This window comes from Mesocricetus auratus, unplaced genomic scaffold (assembly GCF_017639785.1).
Source record: "Mesocricetus auratus isolate SY011 unplaced genomic scaffold, BCM_Maur_2.0 Super-Scaffold_100008, whole genome shotgun sequence".
NCBI classification, from domain to species: domain Eukaryota; kingdom Metazoa; phylum Chordata; class Mammalia; order Rodentia; family Cricetidae; genus Mesocricetus; species Mesocricetus auratus.
In genome coordinates this window covers 75017037-75041839 of record NW_024429192.1, presented here as the reverse complement: position 1 = coordinate 75041839, position 24803 = coordinate 75017037, and the positions used below count along the sequence as shown (strand labels likewise).

The following is a 24803-nucleotide window of genomic DNA, read 5'->3' as shown; positions in this document are numbered from 1 at the left end:
GTCTACTGTGAGAGGTTTCCATATGACTCCTCAAATGACCCTTAGTTTTAGCTGTCCCCATATTTCTCCCCTTTCTCTTCCCTCCCCCTCCCCATTTGATCCTCCTGTTCTAGTACCCACCCACCCCCATCCATCCATATCTATTCTATTTTCCACTCCTAGGGAGATCCAACCCTTCTCCTAGGCCCTTATCTGTACTTAACCTCCATGGTTATAGGGATTATAGCCTGCTATTGAGGAATTAACAGCCAACACACACATATAAGTGAAGACATACCATATTTATCTTTCTAAGTTTGTGTTACCTCACATAGGATGACTTTTTTTCTAACTCCTGTTTACCTGCAAATTTCATGATGTCATTTTTAAATGCCTGAGTAATATGTCATTGTATAACAATGTATAAAAAATGTTATAATAAGTTTTATAAAGTCCATTCATCTGTTAACAGACATCTAGGTTATTTCTAATTTCTAGCTTTTATGAATAGAGAAGCAGTGAGCATAGTTGAACAAGTGTCTCTGTGGTAGGATGACACATCCTTTGGATGTGTGCCCAATAGTAGTATAGCTGGATCTTGAGATAGATCTATTCCTACCTTCCTGAGAAATTACCACATTGATTTCCATAGTGGTTGTGCAAGTTTGCCCTCTCAACAGCAAAGAAGAAATGTTCCCCTTACTCCACCTCCTCACCAACATGAGCTGTCATTTCTTCAAATACTTCTCAGGCATTTGAGATTCCTCTTTTGAGAATTCAGTGTTTAGATCTGTACCCCATTTTTTAATTGGGTTGATTCCTTCATGTCCATTTTTTAAAATTCTATATATTTTGGGTATTAGCCCTCTATTGGATGTTTTGTTGTGGGATGTTTGTACACTGTGTGAAGATGCATTGCTGTGATTGGGTTAATGAGGAGTTAATGGTCAATAGCTAGGGAGGAGGTATAGGTAGAACTTACAGGCAGAGAGAGGAAATAGGAGGAGATAATCAAGACCCAGAGGAGATGCCAACAAAACAACAGATATACAGAATGAAAGGTAAAAGGCCACGTGGTAAGATGTAGATTAATAGAAATAGGTTAATTTAAGTCATAAGTACTAGTTAGGAACAAGCCTAAGCTATAGCCCATGCTTTCTTAATTAATAATAAGTCTCCATGTCATTATTTGGAAGCTGGCTGGAAAGACAAAGAAAGACTCAATACAATATATGGTTAGTACAAATCTTTTCCTGGGATGGGCGGTGGTGGCGCAAGCCTTTAATCCCAGCACTCGGGAGGCAGAGGCAGGCGGATCTCTGTGAGTTTGAGGACGGGCTGGACCGACAGCCTCCAAAACAATACAGAGAAACCCTGTCTCTTAAAAACAAAAAACAAAATAAAATCCTTTTCCTGTTCTGTAGCCTGCCATTGTTCAAATGACAGTGTCCTTTACCTAACAGAAGCTTTTCAATTTCATGAGTTCTTATTTGTTAATTGTTCTTAGTGCCTGTACTAATGGTGTTCTGTTCAGAAAGCCCTTTCCTTGCCAATGAGTTCAAGGCTGTTCTCCCATTCTCTTCTATCCAACTCAGTGTATCTTATCTTAGTTGAGGTCTTTGATCAAGTATTTGTCTATTTGGATTCTTCTATGTGCAGCCTTCCAGTTTGACCAGCACTAGTTTTTGAAAATGGTATCTTTTCTTCCAGGATGTATTTCTGGCTTCTCTATCAGAAACCAGGTATTCATAAGTGTGTGAACTTATTTCTGGGTTTTCAATTCAATTGAGGTCATCAAAATGTCTTTTTTTTTCTTTTTTGCTGGTATCATGCTGGTATTATTATTATTAGCTCTGTAGTAAAATTGGAGATAGCGGGTGGTGATAATTCCAGAAGTTCTTTCATTATTCAGGATTGTTTTAGCTATCCTGAGCTTTATGTGTATGTGGTTTTCTGGTTGTTTTTTTTTTGTTTGTTTGTTTTTGTTTTTGTTTTTGAGACATGGTTTCTCTGTGGATTTGGAGGCTATACTGGAACTAGCTCTTGTAGACCAGGCTGTTGAATTTTGTCTTACACATTTCTGCACCTATGAGATAGTCATATGTTCTTTTTTCCTTAAGTTTGTTTATGTCATGGGTTACATCTATCAATTTATGATCTTTTTTATGTGTTCTTGGATTGGTTTGCAAGTATTTTATTGAGAATTTTTGCACCTATGTTCATAGAGGAAATTGGTCTGTAATTACCTTTCTTTTTTGAGTCTTTATGTGGTTGAGGTATCAGGGTAGCTGTGACCTCATAAAATGAACTGGAAATGTCCATTCTATAAAATTTTGTAGAATTCTTTTCATATTTGTATTTTGTGGAATTTGAGAAATATTGGCTTTAATTCTTTGAAAGTCTGGGTAGAATTCTTTACTAAAACCATCTGGTTGTGGAGTTTTTGCTTGGGAAACTTAATTACTGCTTCTATTTCACTAGGAGGTATAGATCTGTTTAAATTGCTTATCTGATCTTGATTTAACCTTAGTAAGTGTTAAATATCCAGAAAATTATCCATTTCTACTTCATTTTCCTAATAGGAGTACAGGTTTTTAAATTATGTCTGGATTTAAAGTATGTCTCTGATTTCCTCCCTGTCTGCTGTTGTGCCTGGCTTTTTGTCTGTAACTTAGTTTATTTGGAATTTGGCTAGGGTTTGTCAATCTTAATTGATTTTCTCAAAGAACCAACCCTTCATTTCAATGATCCTCTGCATTTTGTTTATTTGTTCCTATTTTATTGATTTCAGCCCTCCTGAGTTTGATTATGTCTTGCCTCCCACTCCTTTTGTGTTTTATTTCTAGAGTTTTCAGGTATGCTGTTCACTTACTGATGTGAGGTCTCTCAGTTTTTTTTAAAGTAGGCACTTAGTGCTATTGAACTTTCCTCTTTGAACTGCTTTCAATTTGTCCCATAAGTTTGGGTATGTTGTCTATTCATTTTCATTCAGTTCCTAAAAAGGTTTTAATTTCTTTCTTAATTTCTACCTGGATCCATTTTTCTTTCAGCATTGAGGTGTTCAGTTTCAATGAGTTTGCAATCTTTCTGTTGTTGATATTCATCTTTAATCTGTGCTGGTCAGATTTGATGGAGGGTGTTATTTCAATTTACTTGTTATTTTTTGTTTGTTTGTTTGTTTTGCTTTGTGTCTGAGTATGTGGTCAGTTTTAGAGAAAGTTCCATGAGATACTGAGAAGAAGGTATATTCTTTTGGTTTGGATGAAATGTTCTATAAATATCTATTAGGTCCATTTGATTTATGATATCAGCTGGCTCCAGCATTTCACTGCTTAGGTTTTTTTTCTGGATGACTTGTCTGCTGGAGAGAGTGGGGTATTGACTCTCCCACTATCAATGTGTGAGGGTCAAATTTTAGTGATTGTTTTATGAACTTGGGTGCCCATATGTTTGAGGCAAAGATGTTAAGAATTTGCAATGTCATCTTGGTGGATTATTGTGGGCTATTTGTACAGTGTGTGAAACTGTATTGCTGTGATTGGTGTAATAAAAAGCTAAATGGCCAATAGCTAGGCAGGCGGTACAGGTGGGACTCTGGGAAGAAAAAGTCGAGTCACCGGCAGACACAGAGGAAGCAGCATGAGCAGTACGGAGAGATGAGGTAATGAGCCACTTGACAGAATGTTGATTAAAATAATGGGTTAGTTTCAGTTATAAGAGCTAGTGGGACAAGCCTAAGCTAAGACCAAGCTTTCATAGTTAATAGTAAGTCTCCATATCATTATTTGGGAGCTGGTGGTACAGAGAAAGACTCATTACAGTGGATTTTTCCTTTGATAAGTTTGCAGTGTCCTTTCCTATCTCTTCTGATTAGTTTTGCTTTGGCGTCTTTTTTGTTAGATATTAAAATGCCTAAACCAGCTTGCTTTTTAGGTTCATTTTCTTGGAGTATCTTTTTCTATCCTTTTACCATGAGGTGATAGCTATTCTTGATGTTAAGGTGTATTTATTGGTTGTAGCAGAGGATGGATTCTGTTTTCAAATCTATTCTATTAGACTGAGTTTTTCTTGGGGAGAATTTAGACCATGTTGAGATTTATCAATGAGCAGTTTGTTGGTATCATTATTTCATTCTTGTGGTATTGAGCTTTTCCCCCATTCCTTTGATTTGTTGGCCTGATATCATTTATTGTTTGTGTTTTCTTTATTGTGGTTAACCTCTTCAGGTTGATTTTTTTTCCTTCTAGTGCCTACTGTATGTCAGGGTTTGCAGATAGATACTATTTGAATTTCTTTTTTTTATCAAAAAATAGCTTTCTTTCTCCATCTATTGTATTGAAAGAGTCAGTCTTTCATTCAGTCTTTTAGACTTTGTAGAAAGTCCAGGACTTTCTGGCTTTTAGAATCTCCATTGAAAAGTTTTATTCTAATAGGTCTACCTTTTCATATTACCTGATCTTTTTCCCTTTCAGTTTTTAACATTCTTTCCTTGTTTTCTACATTTAGTGTTTTAATTATTATGTGCCATGGGGGGATTTCTTTTCTGGTTCAATCTATTTGGTGTTCTGTATGCTTTTTGTACCTTTCTTTGGGCTAGGGAAATTTCTTCTGTGATTTTGACCTGTAAGTCTTCTCCTTCCTCTATTTCTATTATTTGTAGATTTGGTCTGTTAATTGTGTCCTAAATTTCTTGGATGTTTTGTGCCAGGAGTTTTATATGTTCAACATTTTCTTTGACTGAGGTATCCATTTTTTCTATCTTGTCTCCAATGTGTGAGATTCTTTCTTCCATCTCTTGTAGTCTGTTGGTGAGACTTGCCTCTGAGGTTCCTGTTTGAGTTTCTAAGTTTTTATTTCCAGCTTTCTCTCAGTTTGGGTTTTCTTTAGTTAGTCTATTTCCACTTTCAAGTCTTGAACTGGTTTCTTCACTTCATTATTCATAACTTCTTTAAGGACATCTAACATATTCATGAAGGCTATTTTGAAGTCCTTGTCTTGTGCTTAACTGATACTGTATTTCTTGGAACCTACTGTTGTACAGTTGCTGTACTCTAGTGAAGACTTTTTGTCTTGGCTATGATTTATTGTGTCTTTATGCTAGCTAGAGTCTAGGTATATGTGTTTGGGAAGATTGTAGTTCTTGGTGATACCTAATCTTGTTTTTGTTGGATGAGTGTTTTGTTCTTCGGTTTCTGTTGCCCTTTCTTGTTCTTATGAGAATGTTGTGGCTATGGAGTACCTGGTAGAGTATACTTCTGGGATCCTAATATGTGTGGCCACTGGGTGTTTCAGGTAGAATGCATTTCTAGGTATTGGGAGCAGACAGGAATGTGGATGGGCTAGAGGTGAGGAGTCCACGGGGGGGAAGAAAGTAGGGTGTGCCTGCAGGATCTGAATAGCCCCCTTGGAATGGGAATATAACAGGGAGGAGAGGCCACAGTAGGTAGTCTTCTACAGATCTGGGAATGAGGCTGGGGAGTTGGATTTGGAGGGAAGGAGGGTGTGAAGATTGCCTACCTGCTTCCCTGGCTGGCATAGCCAGTGGATCCCAGGGAATGCCTGAGGGAGTTGGTGTCTGAGACAAAGGGATGGGGTAGTATGGAAGGCTGTGGGAGAATTCTGTGTGACCTTCTGGAGATGAGGTCAAAGAAGAAGATGAGGTTGCAGCATGTGATCTGTATAGAGCTGGAAATGAAGCTAGGAGATTTTATTTAGAGGAGGAAAGGAAAGCAAAGCCTTGATCCTGTCATTGTAGCCCTGTATACAAAGAACAGGATCAGTACTAGCCATTCTTACAGTTTCTTCAACCAATAAAATTAGTCCAAAATTGCAATCCTGATGTGGATTCTTGGGAGAACAGCAAAAGACAGCCACATTATTTGCTGAAACAAGAATGGCCGCTAGTCCACATGCTAATACTTCCTGCTCTGAAGCCCCTAGAGCTTCGTATCCACATTGCTCTCAGCACTACTGTCTTCCAATTTCCTACTAGGGTGGTCCATTAAGTGACATTAGAGTTCACCAACTTTCTTAGTTTATAATCCCCACATCTTCCACGTTCCTCTGAAGATCAGCCTGGTCAGGCCTGTCACAACAGCAATAGCCTGTTTCTTGGTACCATCTTCTGTCTTAGTTATTTTTCTATTGCTGTGACAAAACACCATAACCAAAGAAACTTAGAGAAGGAAGAGTTTATTAGGAACTGTGTTTTCAGAGGGTGAGTTCATGACCATCATGGCCAGCTCCATGGCAGCAGGCAAGCAGACCACCATAGTCCTGGAACAGTATCTGAAAGACTGCATCCTCATCTGCAAAGTCCCCCATCCCACCCCGTGACACACTTCCTCCAACAAGGCCACACTTCCTAATCCTTCCCAAACAGTTCCACCAGTGGGAGACCCAGCCTTCCACTATATGAGTCTATTGGAGCCACTCTCATTCAAACCACCATACATTGTATGTATGTTGTGTTTTCATTCTGCTCTAGGACTTCATAAAATTTCCTTCTTGATTTCTTTAATGACCAATTTATTATTAAATATTGTTGCAGATAGCTTCTTCATTAGGTCAGGATCCTATGTCCACATGGCCTTCTCAATGCTTGGACCTTATTTGGTTTAAACATGTTCAGACCTTATGAATGCTGTCGCAGTCTCTGTGAGTGTACATGTGCATCACTCCTGATATGTCTGGAGCATACTTTCCTTGGAGTCATCCATCACCTGCCTCCTCTTCTGCACAGCTCCCTGAGTCCTGAGGAAAGGGGCTGATGAAATATCCCATTTAAGATTGAGTGCTCTAACATCTCTCACTCTTCAGAACATTGTCCAGTTGTGACTATCTTTGTTAAATTGACATCTCCTGCCGGGCGGTGGTGGCGCATGCCTTTAATCTCAGCACTCGGGAGGCAGAAGCAGGCAGATCTCTGTGAGTTCGAGGCCAGGCGGGACCGAGAGCCTCCAAAACAATACAGAGAAACCCTGTCTCGTAAAACAAAAAAACAAAAAATAAATAAATAAAAATAAATTGACATCTCCTTCAAGAAGAAACTTTTCTAATAATGGCTGAGCAATGGTTAGACTTTACCTTTTCCCTGTGGTAACATGTAGATTACCTTCCAGTACCCTGAGCACTAACCTAGATTTTTTTACACCCTGGTCTCTTAGTCCACCTTGTGCTTCAGAGGGTATTAGACAATATCACCCACAGAAGTCATCTCCGACATGCCCAAATCTGGTCTAACCACCAACCAAGCACTCAGAAGATGTCTACCCCAGTTTTGGTTTTTATATAACTGGTTTTTTTTATAAAAGTACTTTCCTTATGATTATCACAAGCTATGAAGTAAATGTTTATGTATCTAAAACTTTAAAAGTCCAGCTTCTAAAATTTTCACTCAGCATTCAGAAAAAGGAACTACAAATAAGTGAGGGAACTAAAATCTGAGGGAAAAAAGAATGGACTCACACACCACTGCTCCTCTGCATGCTCTTTATTCTTTTTTGTCTCTGTCTCCTATCTCTGTCTCTGTGTGTCTGTCTCTGTCTCTGTCTCTCTCTCTCTGTTTCTTTGTTTCTCTGTATCTTGTCTCTCCCCAGTTCTTAGAGGTACAGGTATATACATTTGCAACAGTAATTCTCTTTACAATACAATGTGAGACTTGAGTTTCTCGGTCAGCAAAGCAGATAAGGTTTACGCACAGCAATAGACTACAACTGCTAGCAGAGACTTTTAGCATCAGTTACTTAGGGCTGTAGGTCAAAGAGAGGGTCTAAGTTTAATTTACACAAGAGACAAAACCTGGAGCCTTCCAGTGCTCTAGCCTCATTGGTAGCACAGGCCTTCAGGAAGGTTTACTTTTCTCTGAGGATGAGCAAGCGGGCTGATTACCTTTGTCTTTGTCTTCTCAGGGCAAACAGGAGAGAGCAGTAAATCTCTGAGCTAAAATCTTGAGTTAATACAACAAGGAGCTTGAGAATCTTTTAGTGCAGGGTTAGTTTAGGTTATCTGCCAGTGAGGTAAAGCCAAGGGCATGCTTATATTTTCTATCCATCTAGGCAACTATGAATCAACAACTTTGGATGTGTAGTGATTTCTATGTCTTTGGATATTTGGGAATGTCTCAGATGGAATTCTTTTGCCTGGGTCCTAAACACTGACCAAATGCCTGTAAATAAGGTAATTGCAGGAAGGCAGATCTCTGCAGTTACAATGAAGAGGGGAACAATGGCCTGATAGTGGGAAACGGACCTCACACATAGCTGAGGAATATAGTCAGTAAACCAGGACCTGTTAACAGAGAACAGATATTTATTTACACATGGCTAGGGAATGTAATCAGTAAAACTCAAAATGCATGAGAGAAATTTGTTCCCAGTAAATGATCAGATGGGGCTGAACTGTGGAAAGTAAATCCCAAGTTTGTTACAGAAAGGATTAAGCTACAGGAAGAATTTACGCAAGACACAGCCAATTCATTCATTACATTATAATGCCATGTACAGCTTTAGTACTGGTTTCATCCTTCAGAAGAATCCTTAATTCTTCTAAGTTATTCATGATGCAAAGGCTGTATAATAACTGTGTTATCTTGTGACTTGTAGCTTATATGAAACCCAAAACTATGCTGGCACCTCTAGCAGAAAGAGACAGAATTGTTACTGTGGCTATTATTCAGATTGTAATTTACTATTTAGATTATTGTATAATACTGGTCTTTATTACTGTCTTGCTAGTCTTTTTCCCAGTCTTAACAAAAGAAAACATAAGGTTGGAAGACTCACTATAAATTCCACTTTTACTATTTTTTTCATATTCATTTATTGTACATGTGTGCTTCCATGCAAGTATTGATCAGAGGACAACTTGCAAAAGTCGGTCTTCTTCCTCTGTTGTCTGAGTTCCAGAAGTCAAGCTTAGGTCATCAGGCTTGGCAGCAGGTACCATTACCCACTGAGCCATCTTGCCAGTCCTCACTTATGCTTTCCTGGTCTCCTGATCTGAGGTTATCCTATTTTTATGTTTTCCAGGCTTTATTAACAAATTCTTTTTTTTATTTAAATTAAAAACAATAGTGTTTTATATACCAGTCTCAGTTATTAGCAATTTTTTTCTTCTGCTTAAACACCATTTACTATCCCTTGTTACTTAATCTTTCTTTTTCAAGCTCATTGACAAATTTTTCTTAAAGGTCAGATATTCTGTACAATATGAGTCTCAGACTGGGCCACATATAGTTGTTGATGAACAAGTAGTATAACCAGTGAACATCTGTTCCTAAGATATTGAATGTCTCAATGCCACATCAAAATTAATAAGTAGAGTATATATGCATGTATTCCTTCCCTAGGTTAATCAGCTTCGAGGCATCCCTAAACTCCTGCAGCTGCTCAAAGTTCAGAATGAAGATGTTCAGCGCGCTGTGTGTGGGGCCTTGAGAAACTTGGTATTTGAAGACAATGACAACAAGTTGGAGGTAGCTGAACTGAATGGAGTGCCTCGCCTACTCCAGGTGCTGAAGCAAACCAGAGACCTGGAGACAAAAAAGCAAATAACAGGTATTTCCTCTTACCAGTGAGAGCCCAACAATGCAGCACCCAGCCGGGTGCTTTATGTCATGGGTTTCTCTTAAGTTTCCTGGAGCGGGAGATGAATGGGCTCATTGATCTCTGCCACTACGGCTTATTTTAGGAATCTAACCTCTTTCTTCTGAAGGAGAAAATATTCTGAAGTTGTTGCTTAAAATTTTAAATTAGAAACTCTGTACACCTATGACTAAATGTTTTTAAAACAGCTTTTGACAAGATTGACTGTGTGAAATTTCTACTTCACTCATAGCCAGCTTTGTGGTTTGAGAATGTGTGGGGATGTGGTGTTATCTCAAACATTCTAAAGGAAAATGAGAAGAAGGATGTCTGTCCAAGTGTTTATTCAACAATCAGCATTCTGGATCTGTGAGGAGGTGAAATGGAGAGGTCCATAAATGCTCATTGTTCAAAGAGCCATTGTCCCTCTCTTTCTGTCACCCGACTCTGCTTTCTATGGCCTTCATAGCTCAAGTGATTTTAAAATGTAGTGTTCACCAAAGAGACTTTAGATTTGGAGATATTATAAGGTATTAAATCTCAGTTTTACTGTCAAAGAAACTGTGGCTCAAAGAATGAAGTTATCAAAAGACTCTAAGAATTAATAATAATAGATACTAGGGTTCTGGCAAATCCTTTTTTTCTTACTATCAGGGCTTGAACCCATACCCTTGTTCATGCTTTGACAAGTTTGCTGCTTGAGAAATCTCTTCATTTTTTTCTATAAAATTTTACCAATATAGTCTAGGTAAAAATATTCAATTTTTATATTTCAGTGTTTTTTTTTTAACTCTGCTAGGCTCTTGTACATGCAGAGCCAGGGAAAACTAGTCCTTACTTTGATATATTATCAGTATAAACTATGAAGGGTAGCACCAAGCTAACATGCTGTATGTCCCAAATGACATTTCTCTCACATCTGCAGAAATTGACAGTGATGCCTTGTTCAGCCAACATTCAGAGCACAACTTCAGCATTGGGAGCTGAGCCTAGGGCTGGGGAATTGTTTTGTTTTTCGTCTACTCAACCAGAGCATAGACTTTGTGTGATAAAAGACCAAACTTTCCATTCAGAGCCCAGCTTTTTCTTCATGTAGCCATGAACCATAAGAAAATCAAGCATATTCTCCTCTTCATAGTCAGAAAAGACTTTTGGGAGGAAGTTGTGTTGTTCTGGATCTTTAAAGGGATGAAAGAGCCTTGGTGTTTGGGAGGAGAATGACAGTGAGTCTTGGCAAAGTGAGCATGACTAGAAGGGAAGGAGGTAGGATCAAGCTTCTGGTCACATGAAGAAACCTGGAAATTAGTGATTGGGTTAGGATACATAGTAGCAGGGATAATTGGGTTATTTTGAGAAAATAATCCATTAAACCACATCTCTTGTACAGATGATAGACTGCTAAAGTCAAAAAGCATTTTGTGATGCTGGTGCCATAGAAACCATTCAGGCATTATAGAGTATCTGCACAACTGATGAGTAGAGCCAGACCTCCCTTTAGGAGGGCATTTAATTGTATTAATTGAACTGAGCTGATAACTTTGGTATTTGATACCAAATTGTTCTAAATTATTCCCTTTAGCTTTAGAACAACTACATAAGTGCTTTCTGGGCCTCAGAAAGAAACTGTTGCTCTAACATAGACAAATCTACATACTAAGAAACCTGTATATGAATCTTCCCTTTATTGATCCTGCTCTCATTTGTATATGACACTGGCATTTCTGATCGTTATTCTTCAGTGACGATGGCAAGATTCCTTCTATGTGAAATCTATATTTTGCTATGTAAAAGTTAAAGGAGATTTGCTTGCATAACTGTATTTCCTCTGGCAGTGGGCAGTAAAACGTGTGCATTAGTAGCTGTTATAAGACCATGTCACTGCTACTTTGTCAGTTTTTTTTAAATATCATCACAGTTGGCCATAAATTTATGGGTAGTGGAATTCTTATAGCCCTTCTAATTGTTATGTACCAAATTATCACTGACCAGAATCTGGTTCCTTTTCTTTTGTGCTAAAATAAGAACCTATTGGTAAAAATTGTGTAGATCTACCTCAGGGGAACAAAAGAAAGAAAAAAATTGAGAAAAACTTGGGTTCTGTGAGTAAACTAACCAGAGTTAAAATAAATGCAAATAAAAACTTAACCCCTAATTATTATATTGCTGAATCTGGACTCTAATCAGTGACATCTGTTCTGAGTCGTGAGGTTTTATAGTAGCACTCATTATTAGATCATTGGTTTCCTAGTGCCAAAATTTTGGGGCTTTTAAGGATGCAAGTTGCTTCCCTAGGTGTGCAGATAGTCCTGATAGGCCTTAAACTTGCCTCGTTTTCTTGACTGTCAGGATTATAAGCAATGCCATATCAAGAATGACTTTATTTTGATTTTTGTTTTTCAAGACAGGGTTTCTCTGTGCAGTCCTGGCTGTCCTGGAACTCACTTTGTAGATCAGGCTAGCTTCAAACTCAAGTGTGGGGTTAAAGGCATGTGCCACCACTGCCTGGCTAGAAAACTTTTCTTAATTGTCCACACTAAAGCAGGGCTCTCATCCCAAAGGGAGTGAGAGATAGTTCTCTCTGAGCCAGATATGACTGACATCTTCTGCGACCCAGATATGTGTTACTCCTGATGTTCCAACATGGTAATGATTTCGTGAAACTTTGATAGTAACAGAACAAACAAGCCATAAATCGAGGTATTTGCTAAATACATTGGTGAAAACATCAGGTAGGTGGGTTTAAGCAAAGTGAAAAAAATCTTTGGAAATCTTAGATACTATTGATGACAGTTTTTGTCTTTGAGTTGGTAGAAGCTGGGATCTATTTGTATATTCCAGAAAGATTTTAACTAAGCCTCAGGGATTATAGGTCATACATAGTAGTTAATGATAGGCTATTAATAACAGGCTATTAATAAAGGAACTACAGATCACTCAAAATAATTTGGCTCCCTACTCATTGAAATCTTAATCACTCTCATAGAATAATATATATATATATATATATATATATATATATATATATTGGTTCTCCCCTGGGAAATTACATTCAGAAATATGAGTTCTTGTCATCCATTTTGAGACTCTGATACAATAAATCTGGAGTGTGGCTCAGATTCTGTTCTTTCGCTGGATTTCTTTGCAAACTTCCAGTCTAACACTAACTTAAGGATCAAAATTCCTTGTCAACATTTCGTAGGAAGTGAGCTAATTGTTTACTGACCCCAGTTATAAAGCTGGGTCTTTTAAATAGATCCTTCTGGTTTCTACAGAGTGGTCCCCCCAAATTTCCCTCCTTAAAATTTCAGTTGGTGATTCTGCCTTTGCCTCCTGTAGCCACAGGAGGTGTTCTTCATCCACTTAATTCAGTCTTTCTCTAGTGACTGCAGTAAGCATCCCGGGTATAGTAGTCCTAACATCCTCAAGCTTTGTGCCAGTTTCCCTATTTCTAGTTGATTACTTACTGAGTCTGTGTGAGAGTGTGCAGAAGGGTGTGCGCATGAGAGGATACTTCTGGTGTTACGATGGTGTTAATTTTTTTAATTACACCAAACTTCCTAAATTATATACTTCTGTAGAAATAATGTAGCATGCCAAGCTAAAAAGAATACATATTGACTGTTGAAGGAAAATTCCATTCCCTTTGTTCAAAGTAATCCTCTTTGGTTTTTATGTAAGATGTGCTATGAGTGCTTTGTGGGGTTCTTTGTAGAAAGAGGAAACTTCATTGTGCGTCAGATTTTTAAGCCACTGGCAGGCAGAGAAGTTGATTTGTTTGCTTATTTTGAACTCGAGGAAGTCCCATCCATCTGCCCCTGCCCCTCTCCTTCTCTCTCACTTTCTCTCCTTTTCTTTCGTAGCTTAGTAGCCAAAACTCAACCTCAGGCCTGCCTGTACATTGTCTCCAACTACCTTCTGAGTTTTATTCTTTCTGTCCCTCTTCCAGGGCCTCTTAAGATGAAGTGAGAGGGATGAAGCCATTGTATTGCAGAACCCACGGCTGAGACACTGCTCCCGACTAACCCCAAATACTAGTTTGATCAGGAAAAGACTTCCTGCAGTCCAGAAATCCTGTTCTCAGCAGACATCAGTCCTACTGTGACCATATCTAACGGAAGCTATGTGTAGGCTGCGTGAAAATCTGGTTGCTGTTTCAAAACTTAACTATTATACACAACCAAAGCAAACTGTTTAAGCCTGAAACATTAGTACTAATATGTTTTATTGATTGGACAAAATATACATAGTGTGAGAGAGGGGATAATTACAAAGTTTTGACTAAGTAGACCATTGGTTCAGTCATTAAAATCAAGGGAGATGGTACCACCTATCATGGTACCCTATATGTCTATGCTTTCACTGCAGTCCATTTCAGAAGTAGGAATTACTGACTGGGAGGATGGAAGAGGATAGATAGGAAAGGAAGAATCACCCTTCTGTTTTCCAGCCTCCCTTTGCCCTTTCCTGGATGACAGTGAGTTGGAGCAACCTATTGGGGAACAAAAGACAACAAGGCAATGTTACACATGGCAGAACCATTGTCACATCAAAGAGTCGGGTCAGGGTTCCTCCACTGAGAAGCTGGGTATCAGAGCTACATTTTTTAAAAAATCCTACATGTGTATGTGATCTTCTGTTATCTTTCAGCACCAAGCACCCTAAATGCCCTGAGAATCCTGGTATTTTGTTATTTTAATTTTTCCTGGTTGGCTATACAACCTTCCCCTTAATAATGGCATCAAGGAGAAAGTGAAAGTTATATTTTCAGTGTTCTTTGTCTTTTACTACCAAACTCTAAAAGATGTATAAATGATGTTTAGCCAAAAAGGGCTCAAATTCTATCACTCAGCAGCAGTTGGTAAACATTAGCTGGGAAAGCTGATCGGCCCACTGCAGTGGAATAGAGAAAAGCATTCCGCAGGCACTCTTTCCATGAATGGGACAGAAAATAGTAGCAGGTCAAGTTTACAGGTAGTGAGGAACTGCATTTAGGAACATTGCTTTCCTCCCTGTGTTTCCTGGGAAGAAAAAAAATTTAAACTATTGAAACAGTAGTTATAGGACTGCTGTTTCTCACCTCCATGTTGATGAACCCAGAGTATGTGTTCCAGTGGGTCAGCTTTGTAGTAGGGTCTGTAAAAATAAATAGCAGTAAAAGCTTAAGTGTGCATTGGTTATTTTTCTTGTTGCTGAGATAAAATACCAAGCAGCAGTAATTTAAGGTAGTTTATTTGGGCTCAGGGCATCAAGAGATAATAGTCCATCGTGATGGGAATGGAGTGATGGAGCTGCTTCTTCACATGGTGGAACACACAGAGAAAGGAAAGAGCAAGAGATAATAATCCACTAATGACCTGCCCCAGTGACCTACTTCCTCCAGCCAGCCTCCCAAAATGGGAGGTGAGCTTCAACATGACCCTGTGGGGGCATTTCAGACTCAGACTATTTTATTCACACTCCTGGTTAATTTGATCCTGCATGATTTTGCATATTAAGCAATAGATAATTGTTCTTAGGAATCAGTTTTTATTAGCATCACCTGAGCTCCAGACAGGTTCACACCCTGCATCCTTTTTAAAGTACCCACCCATAGTCATGAAGCTGGTGGCCTGGCCTTGCGTGTTGTGCATCATTCTCATTGTACCTCTTTTTCTAGGTTTGCTCTGGAACTTGTCCTCTAGCGACAAACTCAAGCATCTCATGATAACAGAAGCCTTGCTCACCCTGACAGAGAGTGTCGTCATTCCCTTCTCGGGGTGGCCTGAAGGAGACTACCCCAAAGCAAATGGCTTGCTGGATTTTGATATATTCTACAATGTCACTGGATGCCTAAGGTAATGCCTTATAGTGCTTCCACCCCTTTGGGTAGAAGGTATAATCAAATTAACCACTCAAATTAAGCACCCAAAGAAAAGTCAAAATATATTCTATTTTGGATGCTTTCTGTAATTATGCAGTTTAGTTTTGACAGATTCTGCTTGGTTGATAACTGAGGAAATGTATTATAGCAAAATGTTTCTGCCTAGTTAATCACATTAATATATACCTGTCTTCCTCAGGGTCACCACTGCTGTGAAGAAACACCATGACCAAAAGCAAGTTGAGGGGGAGGGATTATTTGGCTTACACTGGTTTGTCATAGAAGGCATTCAGGACAGGAACTCAAATGGGTCAGGAACTCAAGCAAGGCAGGAACCTGGAGGCAGGAGCTGATGCAGAGACCATGGAGGGTGCTGCTTACTGGCTTGTTCATTATAGCTTGTTCAGCCTGCTTTCTTATAGGGATGGTATCACCCACAATGTACTGAGGTGTAATTGGGCATTTCTCTCCTGCCTGCCAGTTCCCAAAAACCACTCAGAGACTTAATATTAATTACAAACTGTTTGGCCTATTAGCTCAGGTTTATTATCAACCATCTCTTACAACTAAAGTTACCCATTTCTGTTAGTTTATATTTTAACATGAGGCTCGTAGTTTGTTGCCTCACATCTTGCTTCTCCAGTGGCTGCTGGAATCTCTCAGACTCTGCCCTTCTTCTCCTATATCTCTGCTTAGATGTCCCACCTGGTTCTATTCTGCCTGACTATTGACCAGATCAGTTTCTTTATTAACCAATGGTAATAAAAACATATTTACAGCATACAGTAGGACATCCCACATCACTGGAGCCTCCCACATCAATCACTAAGAAAATGTCCTGCAGGCTTACCTACAGCCTGATCTTCTGGAGGCATTTTCTCAGTTGAGGCTCCTCCTCTCCAGTGATTCTAGCTTGTTAGTTAAGTTGACATAAAACTAGTCAATGCAATATCAAATGTCACTTGTATTTAAAACATTTTATTCACTACTGGGGATTATACAGAGAATACGTAAATAATTTTACTTAATCACAGTTTAAATAAAACAGTAAATAAACCACAAACAAAAAAGGACTAGTCATCAAGTTTTTGGAGAGAATGAATGCACAAATATGTGGTAAACTGGGAGCAATCAATTCTGTAAGAGCAAAGGGCTGAGGCTCAAGAAAGAGTCTTACTTCCCATGCATGGCGCTTAGGTTGAAGCTTGTAGTAGTAGAAAGTCATCAAACCCAAGCTGGAAACATCATCTAAGAACAGGTTGCCGGATCACTGGGAGTGATACAAAGGAGCTAATTTTTCTTTTCTCTGTCAGCAAAATCAGCTGGTATCCCATATTAAACCCACTGAGTCAGAAATGGACTAAAGAAGAAAAATACAGTAGTAACAGGAAAGTTACACTGAGAAGATGATACTAGACTGTAGCACAAATTCTAGTTGGTATTAATAATAAAAACCTGGAGTCAGATGTTAGGAGGGAAAGCTGAAAGATCAGAGAAGCAAAGCAGCCAACCACTAGAGAGTTCCTACCTCTTCCAAGGCTCCTGTCCCCAGACTGCTTAGCTCCTGCCTTGTATTCCATCTCTAGTGCTAGGATTAAAGGCGTGCACCATCACTGCCCAGCATCTGGGGCTAGCTAACTAGTGTGGCTGCTGGAATTAAAGGTGTGTGCCACCACTGCCTGGCCTCTACAGATGACTAGTTTGGCTAGCTTTGTACTCTGATCTTCAGGCAAGCTTTATTTGTTAGATCATAAACAAAATATCACCACTCTAGACTAGTAGTGGGTGATAAAATCCAGTCAGTAAAGGGAGACAGCTGTGAATACTGAGCTAACAAGTGATTGTTGACATGTCATTGCAACTGAAAGACACTATGTTGTAGCTACAAACTAGCCATGAGTGTTTCCATGACAAAATTGATAGCTGCTGCACCCTGTTCCCCATGTCCCATAGCTGCTTTTGATAATTACTAGCATACTTTTTTGCAGAAGTTATTTTAGCATCAAAAAATAAATAGGTAGCATAGCCCTATTTCTCTATAAGCACACTTTTCAACAGTAGTTATGAGATCTGTGCTGTCTCCCCACCTGTTTAAAGGAGAAACCCTTTTAAAGCCATGCCCTCGTTTTAAACCTTTTTTGAGTTATAATATACTTGCATTTCTACCTTCCCTTTCCTCCAAACCCTCTCATATGCTTCTCCTTGCCCCCTTTCAAATTAATGGTCTCTTTTTTATTACTTGTTATTGCATATGTATAAGTATATGCATGTTTCTAACAACCTGCTCTGTCTATGTAATGTTACTTATAACTATGTTTTCAGGACTGACCATTTGGTATTGGGTTATCAGTTGGGTGTGCTCTTACTACAGGACTATTTCTCCTGCTCCCAAGGTTTCTTAGTTGCTTGTAGTTCTTTCTGTAGGGGTTAAGCATTGTGGGCTTCCCCCATCTGTATGTCAATTATTGTTGTCCTTGTTCAACTCATGTTTAGGCAGTCATATTGGTGAGAATTTATGCATGAGGCTTCTGTTATTACTAGAGACACAATCTCATAGCAAACTCCCTGATTCTCTGGCTCTTACAATCTTTTCTCACCCTATTCCACAATCTTTCTTGACGTTTAGATGCTGAAGTATTTTATTGACATATACATTGGGACTGAGACTGAGAACAATATTTTGATTGGTTGTAGTTTTCTGTAGTGACCTCCATCTGTTGTAAAGAGAATTCCCTTCATGAGGAGTGAAGACTACACCTATCTGGGTGAATAAGGACAAATGTTGATAGATTGTTGTTGGGGATTATGCTGGTTTAATAAAGTAGTGGTATTAGGTTCTTCTCCAAGATCTGTGACTTCACTATCCCTGGGTAATTGGCTAGGTTGCCAGTAGCAGGCATGTTTTCCTATTGTTGAACAGAGCTTAAGTCTAATTAGAGAACTGTTGGTTACTACCAAAGTGTGCATACCTCTATTGCTCCTGTGGGGTTATTGCGCCATGCTGATCATTGATGTGGTACATGGGCATCATAGCTGGGTAGGACTTTTGACTGCCTCCATCCTTTAGAAGATTTCATGGTACCAGAAGCTACCATGAAAACTACTCTTCGGGGAGGAAGCATTCAGGGGTCTCTGTGCCCTGTTTTTGAAGTTCATGATGTTTTCAGAAGTAGGAACTTAATTCCACCCCTGAGTGGCAACCAAGGGCAGTAGCAACAGGCCATATGTTTTGGAGGTCTCTTAAACAGTCATGACTATCAACTAAAAGGAGGATTTCTCGTGTCTGGTATTGGGAGTTTTATTAGTGGTATTTGGCTCTAGCAGGGAGTATTGGTAGCTCAAATGAGAAAAGTTCATTAAAATTACATGTGATTATGTAAATATATGCACAGAATTCCATGTATTTTCTCTTTTTGCTGTTTATTTTTGAGACTGTATTTTAATTACAACATTTCTGCCTTCCCTTTCCTCCTTCCAGACCCTAACATATACCCCTCCCTCTCTCTTCCAAATTCATGGCTTCTTTTTTCATCAATTGTTACTGCATGTGTATACGTATATTTCCTAAATATAACCTGTTGAGTCCACATGCATTTGTCACTGGACAATCAATTGGTGTGCTCTTCTGTGGGGAATGTTAACTCGCCCACTTCTGGCTTTACTTAGTTGCCTGTAGGTCTTTGTGTAGGGTTGAGGCCTCATGGCTTTCTCCCATGCAGTTTGGTAAGTTCATAGGTGTTTGGGTGGCCATGCTGCTAAGACTTTATGGGTATAGCTGTAAATCTGATATTACTAGAATCTCACAGAAAGTCACTGATCCTCTGACTATCGTAATCATTCTGCCTCCTCTTCTACAATGTCCCTTGAACCTTGAGTGTGGGAATGTTTTGCAGTTGTATCCATTGGACTGAACTCCACCATATTACTTGGTTGTGGTTTTCTGTAGTCATCTCCATCTGTTGCAGAAGTTTCCTTAATGAGGAGTGAGAACTATACTTACCTGTGAGTATAAGGACAAAGGTTTATAGACTGATGTTAGGGATTATGCTGAATTAGTAAATTGGTGGTTGTAAATTCTCCTCCAGTAACCATAACTTCACTGGCACTGATTAGGTAGCTAGGGTGCCAGTACCAGACATGGTTTCACTCTTGTTGAGTGAGTCTTAAGTCCAATTAGAGAACTGTTGGTTACCACCAAGGTATGTGTACCAATACTGCACCCAAAGGGTTATCTTGCCATTCTGGTCAGTGAAGTGGTTCATAGACATCACAGCTGATTAGGACTTTTTATAGCCCCTCTCCTCTGAAAGCATACATGGTACCTCAGCGAGGGTCCATTCACATCATTCAGTTTAGGGGTCTTTGGACCCTGTTTCTGAAGTATATGATGTCTTCATCCATAGGAACTTACCTTCTGCAACACAGGGGTAACCAAGGGCAACAATAGTGGACTTTATGTTTGGAGTGTCTCTCAGACAGCCCTGGTCAACCAGGCAAAGGGGATTCTCATGTCTTATGTTGGGGTCTTTGGGTTTTTTTTTCCTTTTTTAAATTAAAAAGAATTAGAAACAAGCTTCTTTTACATGTCAATCCCAGTTCCCTATTCCTCTCCTCCTCCCTTTCCCCCCACCAACTCCCTATCCCATCCCTTTTCTGCTCCCCAGGAAGGATGAAGCCTTCTGTGGAGGATCTTCAAAGTCTGTCATATCATTTGGAGCAGTGCCTAGACCCTCTCCCGTGTGTCTAGACTGAGAGAGTATCCCTCTATGTGGAATGGGCTCCCAAAGTCTATTCTGTACTAGGGATAAATACTGATCCACTACCAGAAGCCTGTTGGGGTCTTTGTTAGGTGGTCTTTGGCTCTTGAAGGAAAAGTCATCAGCTTAGATGAGAAAAGTTCATTAAAACGTGATATATGTAGGGCCATCCCAGCCAGGTGAGCTTGGGTCTCCGGGGGGACACTCCCCACCCTCCGCCCGACTCCCATTCCCTGGATCTTCCGGGGCGCTCCTGGCATCCAGAAGACCCGCCCACACAGGAAAGACATAAGCCCTTCCAGGCCCCAAACTCCAGCGACCCCAGCCAGGCCTCAAACTCTGGCGATCCCAGCTTCAGCTTCAGGAAGGAAGGAGACCAGTGGAGACAGAAAGACCCCATCAGCACCCACTGGAAGAAGAGATGGGAAGAAGACAAAATAAGAGCTCACTCAGCAATCAAAAGACCAACATGATTCCACCAGAATCTAGGGAACCAACGCCAACAAGACCTGAAAAGCACTACATAGATGAAGCAGAGGAGACAGGCCTTAAAAATCATTTTATGAAGATGATAGAGACCCTCAAAGAAGGAACGAGGAAATGCCTTAAAGAAATAGAGGAAAAAACAAACAAAAAAATCTGTGAAATGGGGGGGAAAATTCAAGAAATAAACAAATCTCTCAAAGAATCTAAAGAGGACCAAGAAAAAACAACCAAACAAATGAAGGAAACAACTCAAACAGTTGAAGGATTGAAAGCTGAAATAGAAACAATAAAGAAAACACAGAGTAAGGGGATACTGGAAATAGAAAAGCTGGGTAAACGATCAGGAACTACAGATGCAAGTATCACCAATAGAATACAAGAGATAGAAGAGAGAATCTCAGGTGTTGAAGACCCATTAGAGAATATACAAAGAAAACCTCAAAACCAACAAATCCCTAACACAAAATATCCAGGAAATATGGGACACCGTGAAGAAGCCAAAGCTGAGAATAATAGGTATAGAAGAAGGCGAAGAAATACAGCTCAAAGGTACAGAAAACATATTCAACAAAATCATAGAAGAAAACTTCCTAACCTAAAGAAGGATATGCCTATGAAAATACAAGAATCTTACAGAACACCAAATAGGCTGGACCAGAAAAAGAAGTCACCTCGCCATATAATAATCAAAACATCAAACCTACAGAATAAAGAGAAAATATTAAGAGCAGCTAAAGAAAAAGGCCAAGTAACATATAAAGGCAGACCTATCCTAATTACACCTCACTTCTCAATGGAAATGATGAAAGCCAGAAGATCCTGGACAGATGTCCTACAAACGCTAAGGGAACAAGGATGTCAGCCCAGACTACTATATCCAGCAAAGCTTTCAATTACCGTAGATGGAGAAAACAAAATATTCCATGACAAAGCCAGATTTAAACAATACGCATCCATGAATCCAGTTCTACAGAAAGTGCTAGAAGGAAAACCTAGATCCAAGGAAGATAACTACACTAACAAAGACACAGGCAATATATAATCCCACTTTACAAAACACCAAAAGAAAAAGGGAGGAGAAACTACACAAAATAACTTCTCTACCAATAAATCAAGCACAAACAAGAATCATCAATCAATGGTCATTGATATCCCTCAATGTCAACGGCCTCAACTTGCCTATAAAAAGACACAGACTAGCAGAATGGATACGAAGACAGAACCCATCCTTCTGCTGCATACAAAAAACATATCTCAACATCAAAGACAGACGGTATCTCAAAGTAAAGGGTTGGGAAAAGATTTTCCAATCAAACAGACCCAAGAAACAAGCAGGTGTAGCAATCCTAATATCTAACAAACTAGACTTCAAATTAAAATCAATCAAAAGAGATGAAGAGGAACATTTCATATTCATCAAAGGAAAAGTCCATCAAGATGAAGTCTCAATTTTAAACATCTATGCCCCAAATACAAAGGCACCTACATTTGTGAAAGAAACATTACTAAAGCTCTAATTGCACATAAAATCTCACACACTAATAGTAGGAGACTTCAACACTCCGTGCTCACCACTAGACAGGACCTCCAGACAGAAACTTAACAAAGAAACAAAAGAACTAATAGAAGTTATGAACCAACTGGGTATAACAGACATCTATAGAACATTCCACCCAAACACAAAGGGATATACCTTTTTCGCGGCACCACATGGAACCTTCTCTAAAATTGACCACATAATAGGAAACATAGCAAATCTCCACAGATACAAAAAAATTGGAATAACCCCCTGTATCTTATCAGACCACCATGCATTAAAATTAGAATTCAACAATAACACAAATCGCAGAAACCCTACAAACTCATAGAAATTGAACAATGCACAATTGCACCATCCCTGGGTAAAGGAAGAAATAAAAAAAGAAATTAAAGACTTCCTGGAACTCAATAAAAATGAAGACACAACATACGCAAACTTATGGGACACATTGAAAGCAGTGCTGAGAGGAAAGTTCATAGCACTAAGTGCCCACATGAAGAAACTGGAGAACTGTCATACTAGAGAATTAATAGCACAGTTGAACGTTCTAGAACAAAAAGAAGCAAACTCACCCAGGAGGAGCAGACACCAGGAAATAATCAAATTGAGGGCTGAAATCATTCAAGTAGAAACCAGGAAATCATTGAGAAGAATCAATGAAACAAAGAGTTGGTTCTTTGAGAAAATCAACAAAATAGACAGACCTCTGTCCAAACTAACCAAAAGACAGAGAGAGAGCATGCTAATTAACAAAATCAGAAATGAAAAAGGTGACATAACAACGGTCACTGAGGAAATCCAGAGAGAATCATCAGGGCATACTTTGAAAATCTGTACTCCACAAAATTTGAAAATTTAAAGGAAATGGACAATTTTCTGGATAGATATCACTTGCCAAAACTAAATCAAGAGCAGATAAACAATCTAAACAGACATATAACCCTTAATGAAATAGAAGCAGTCATCAAAAGTCTCCCAAACAAAAAAAAAGCCCTGGCCCAGATGGCTTCAGTGCAGAATTTTGCCAGAAATTCAAAGAAGAGCTAATTCCAATACTCCTCAAAGTATTCCATACAATAGAAGCAGGAGGCTCACTGCCAAACTCTTTTTACAAGGCTACAATTACCTTGATACCCAAGCCACACAAAGACACAACTAAGAAAGAGAACTATAGACCAATTTCCCTCATGAACATCGATGCAAAAATACTCAATAAAATACTAGCAAACCGGATTCAAGAACACATCAGAAAAATCATCCACCATGATCAAGTAGGCTTCATCCCAGGAATGCAGGGATGGTTCAATATTAGAAAAGAACCTAAAAGATATGCATGATACCCAAGAGAAGAGAAATGAAGCAAGATCCTCTGAACAGATGGGGAACATGGTGAGGGGTGGGGGGGGCTGGGAAATAGAGAGGGGGAGAAGAGGAAGAGAGAGTAGGTCATGGGGGAACAGGAAGGTTGACTGGGGCGGTAGGATAGGGGGAAGAGGGAATCATAGGTTAGAAGACAGATCAGGCACCATTGTGACCTCTAGTGATCTAAAGGGATGACACCAATTGGCAAGGTAAGCAATAGTGTAGAGACCACCCCGAATGCCCATTTCTGATAATGAACTTGATGTCTATAACCATCCTGGAGCCTTCATCCAGTGACTGATGGAAGCAGAGGCAAACACCCACAGTTAAATACTGAACTGAACCCAAGGAACCCAGCGACAGAGAGAGAGGAGCGATGAGCAAATTGGCAAAGAATGGGCTGGCAAAAACAGCAGAGACAGCTGATATGAACAGGGGAGAGCTCTTGGACCCCAGACCGACAGCTGGGAGGCCAGCATGGGACTGATCCAGACCCCCTGAATGTGAGAGTCAATGAGGAGGCCGGGGCAACCTATGGGGTCCTGAGCAGTGGATCAGTGTTTATCCCTCGAATACTAACAGACATCGTGTGTCCATAACACAAAGAGGGATGCTCTCTCTGCTTGGACTCTTAGGGAAGTGACTGGACCCTACCCTGAGTGAAATGACAGACTCTAGATATCCCCTATGTGGAAGGAGTTGGCAATAGGGTGGGAGTATGGGGGGATGATGGGGAGGTGAGGGAGGGAGGGAGGGAGAGGGAACTGGGATTGACATGTAAAACAAGCTATTTAAAATTAAAATTAAAAAAACTTGATATATGTATATTTATAACCTTAATTACATGCATTTGTGTTAAGGGAAGTAGTTAATAGTATGAGTCCGGTGACATTTTCAGCCATCCACGACACTGCTACTTTACCTCTTCCTCCCACTTCCCTAAGGAGCCTGTCCTTTGCCATTTCCCTGTTGAGACCAATTTTATCTCACTATTCTTTACTCCTCCCTCATTTTTATTTACCCCCTCGCCCTCCTAAAAGACCCCCCCTTTCCTATTTTCCTGATCACATCATCATGTAGCCTCCTATTGTTTTCTCTTTTGCTTCCTAATCCCCTGTCCTGGCAATGGTCCTGTTTTACTTTCCCAGTTTCTGCAATTATTTCAGACTATGTATTACATCTGAAAATTGGAGCTAGGAGTCCCCAGTGACAGAACATGTGACAGTTTTCTGGGT

The 24803-nt window shown here is 39.6% G+C and overlaps 1 protein-coding gene across 1 annotated transcript in view; it reads left to right on the top strand.

The window, feature by feature from the left end:
* Pkp2 (plakophilin 2) overlaps positions 1-24803 on the top strand; it is a 71772-nt gene that overhangs the window by 20392 nt on the left and 26577 nt on the right. The window contains exons 5-6 of the mRNA XM_005077497.4: positions 9329-9536; positions 15220-15397. Of these exons, the coding sequence (XP_005077554.1) occupies positions 9329-9536; positions 15220-15397 (386 nt within the window). The remainder of the gene's footprint in view (positions 1-9328; positions 9537-15219; positions 15398-24803) is intronic.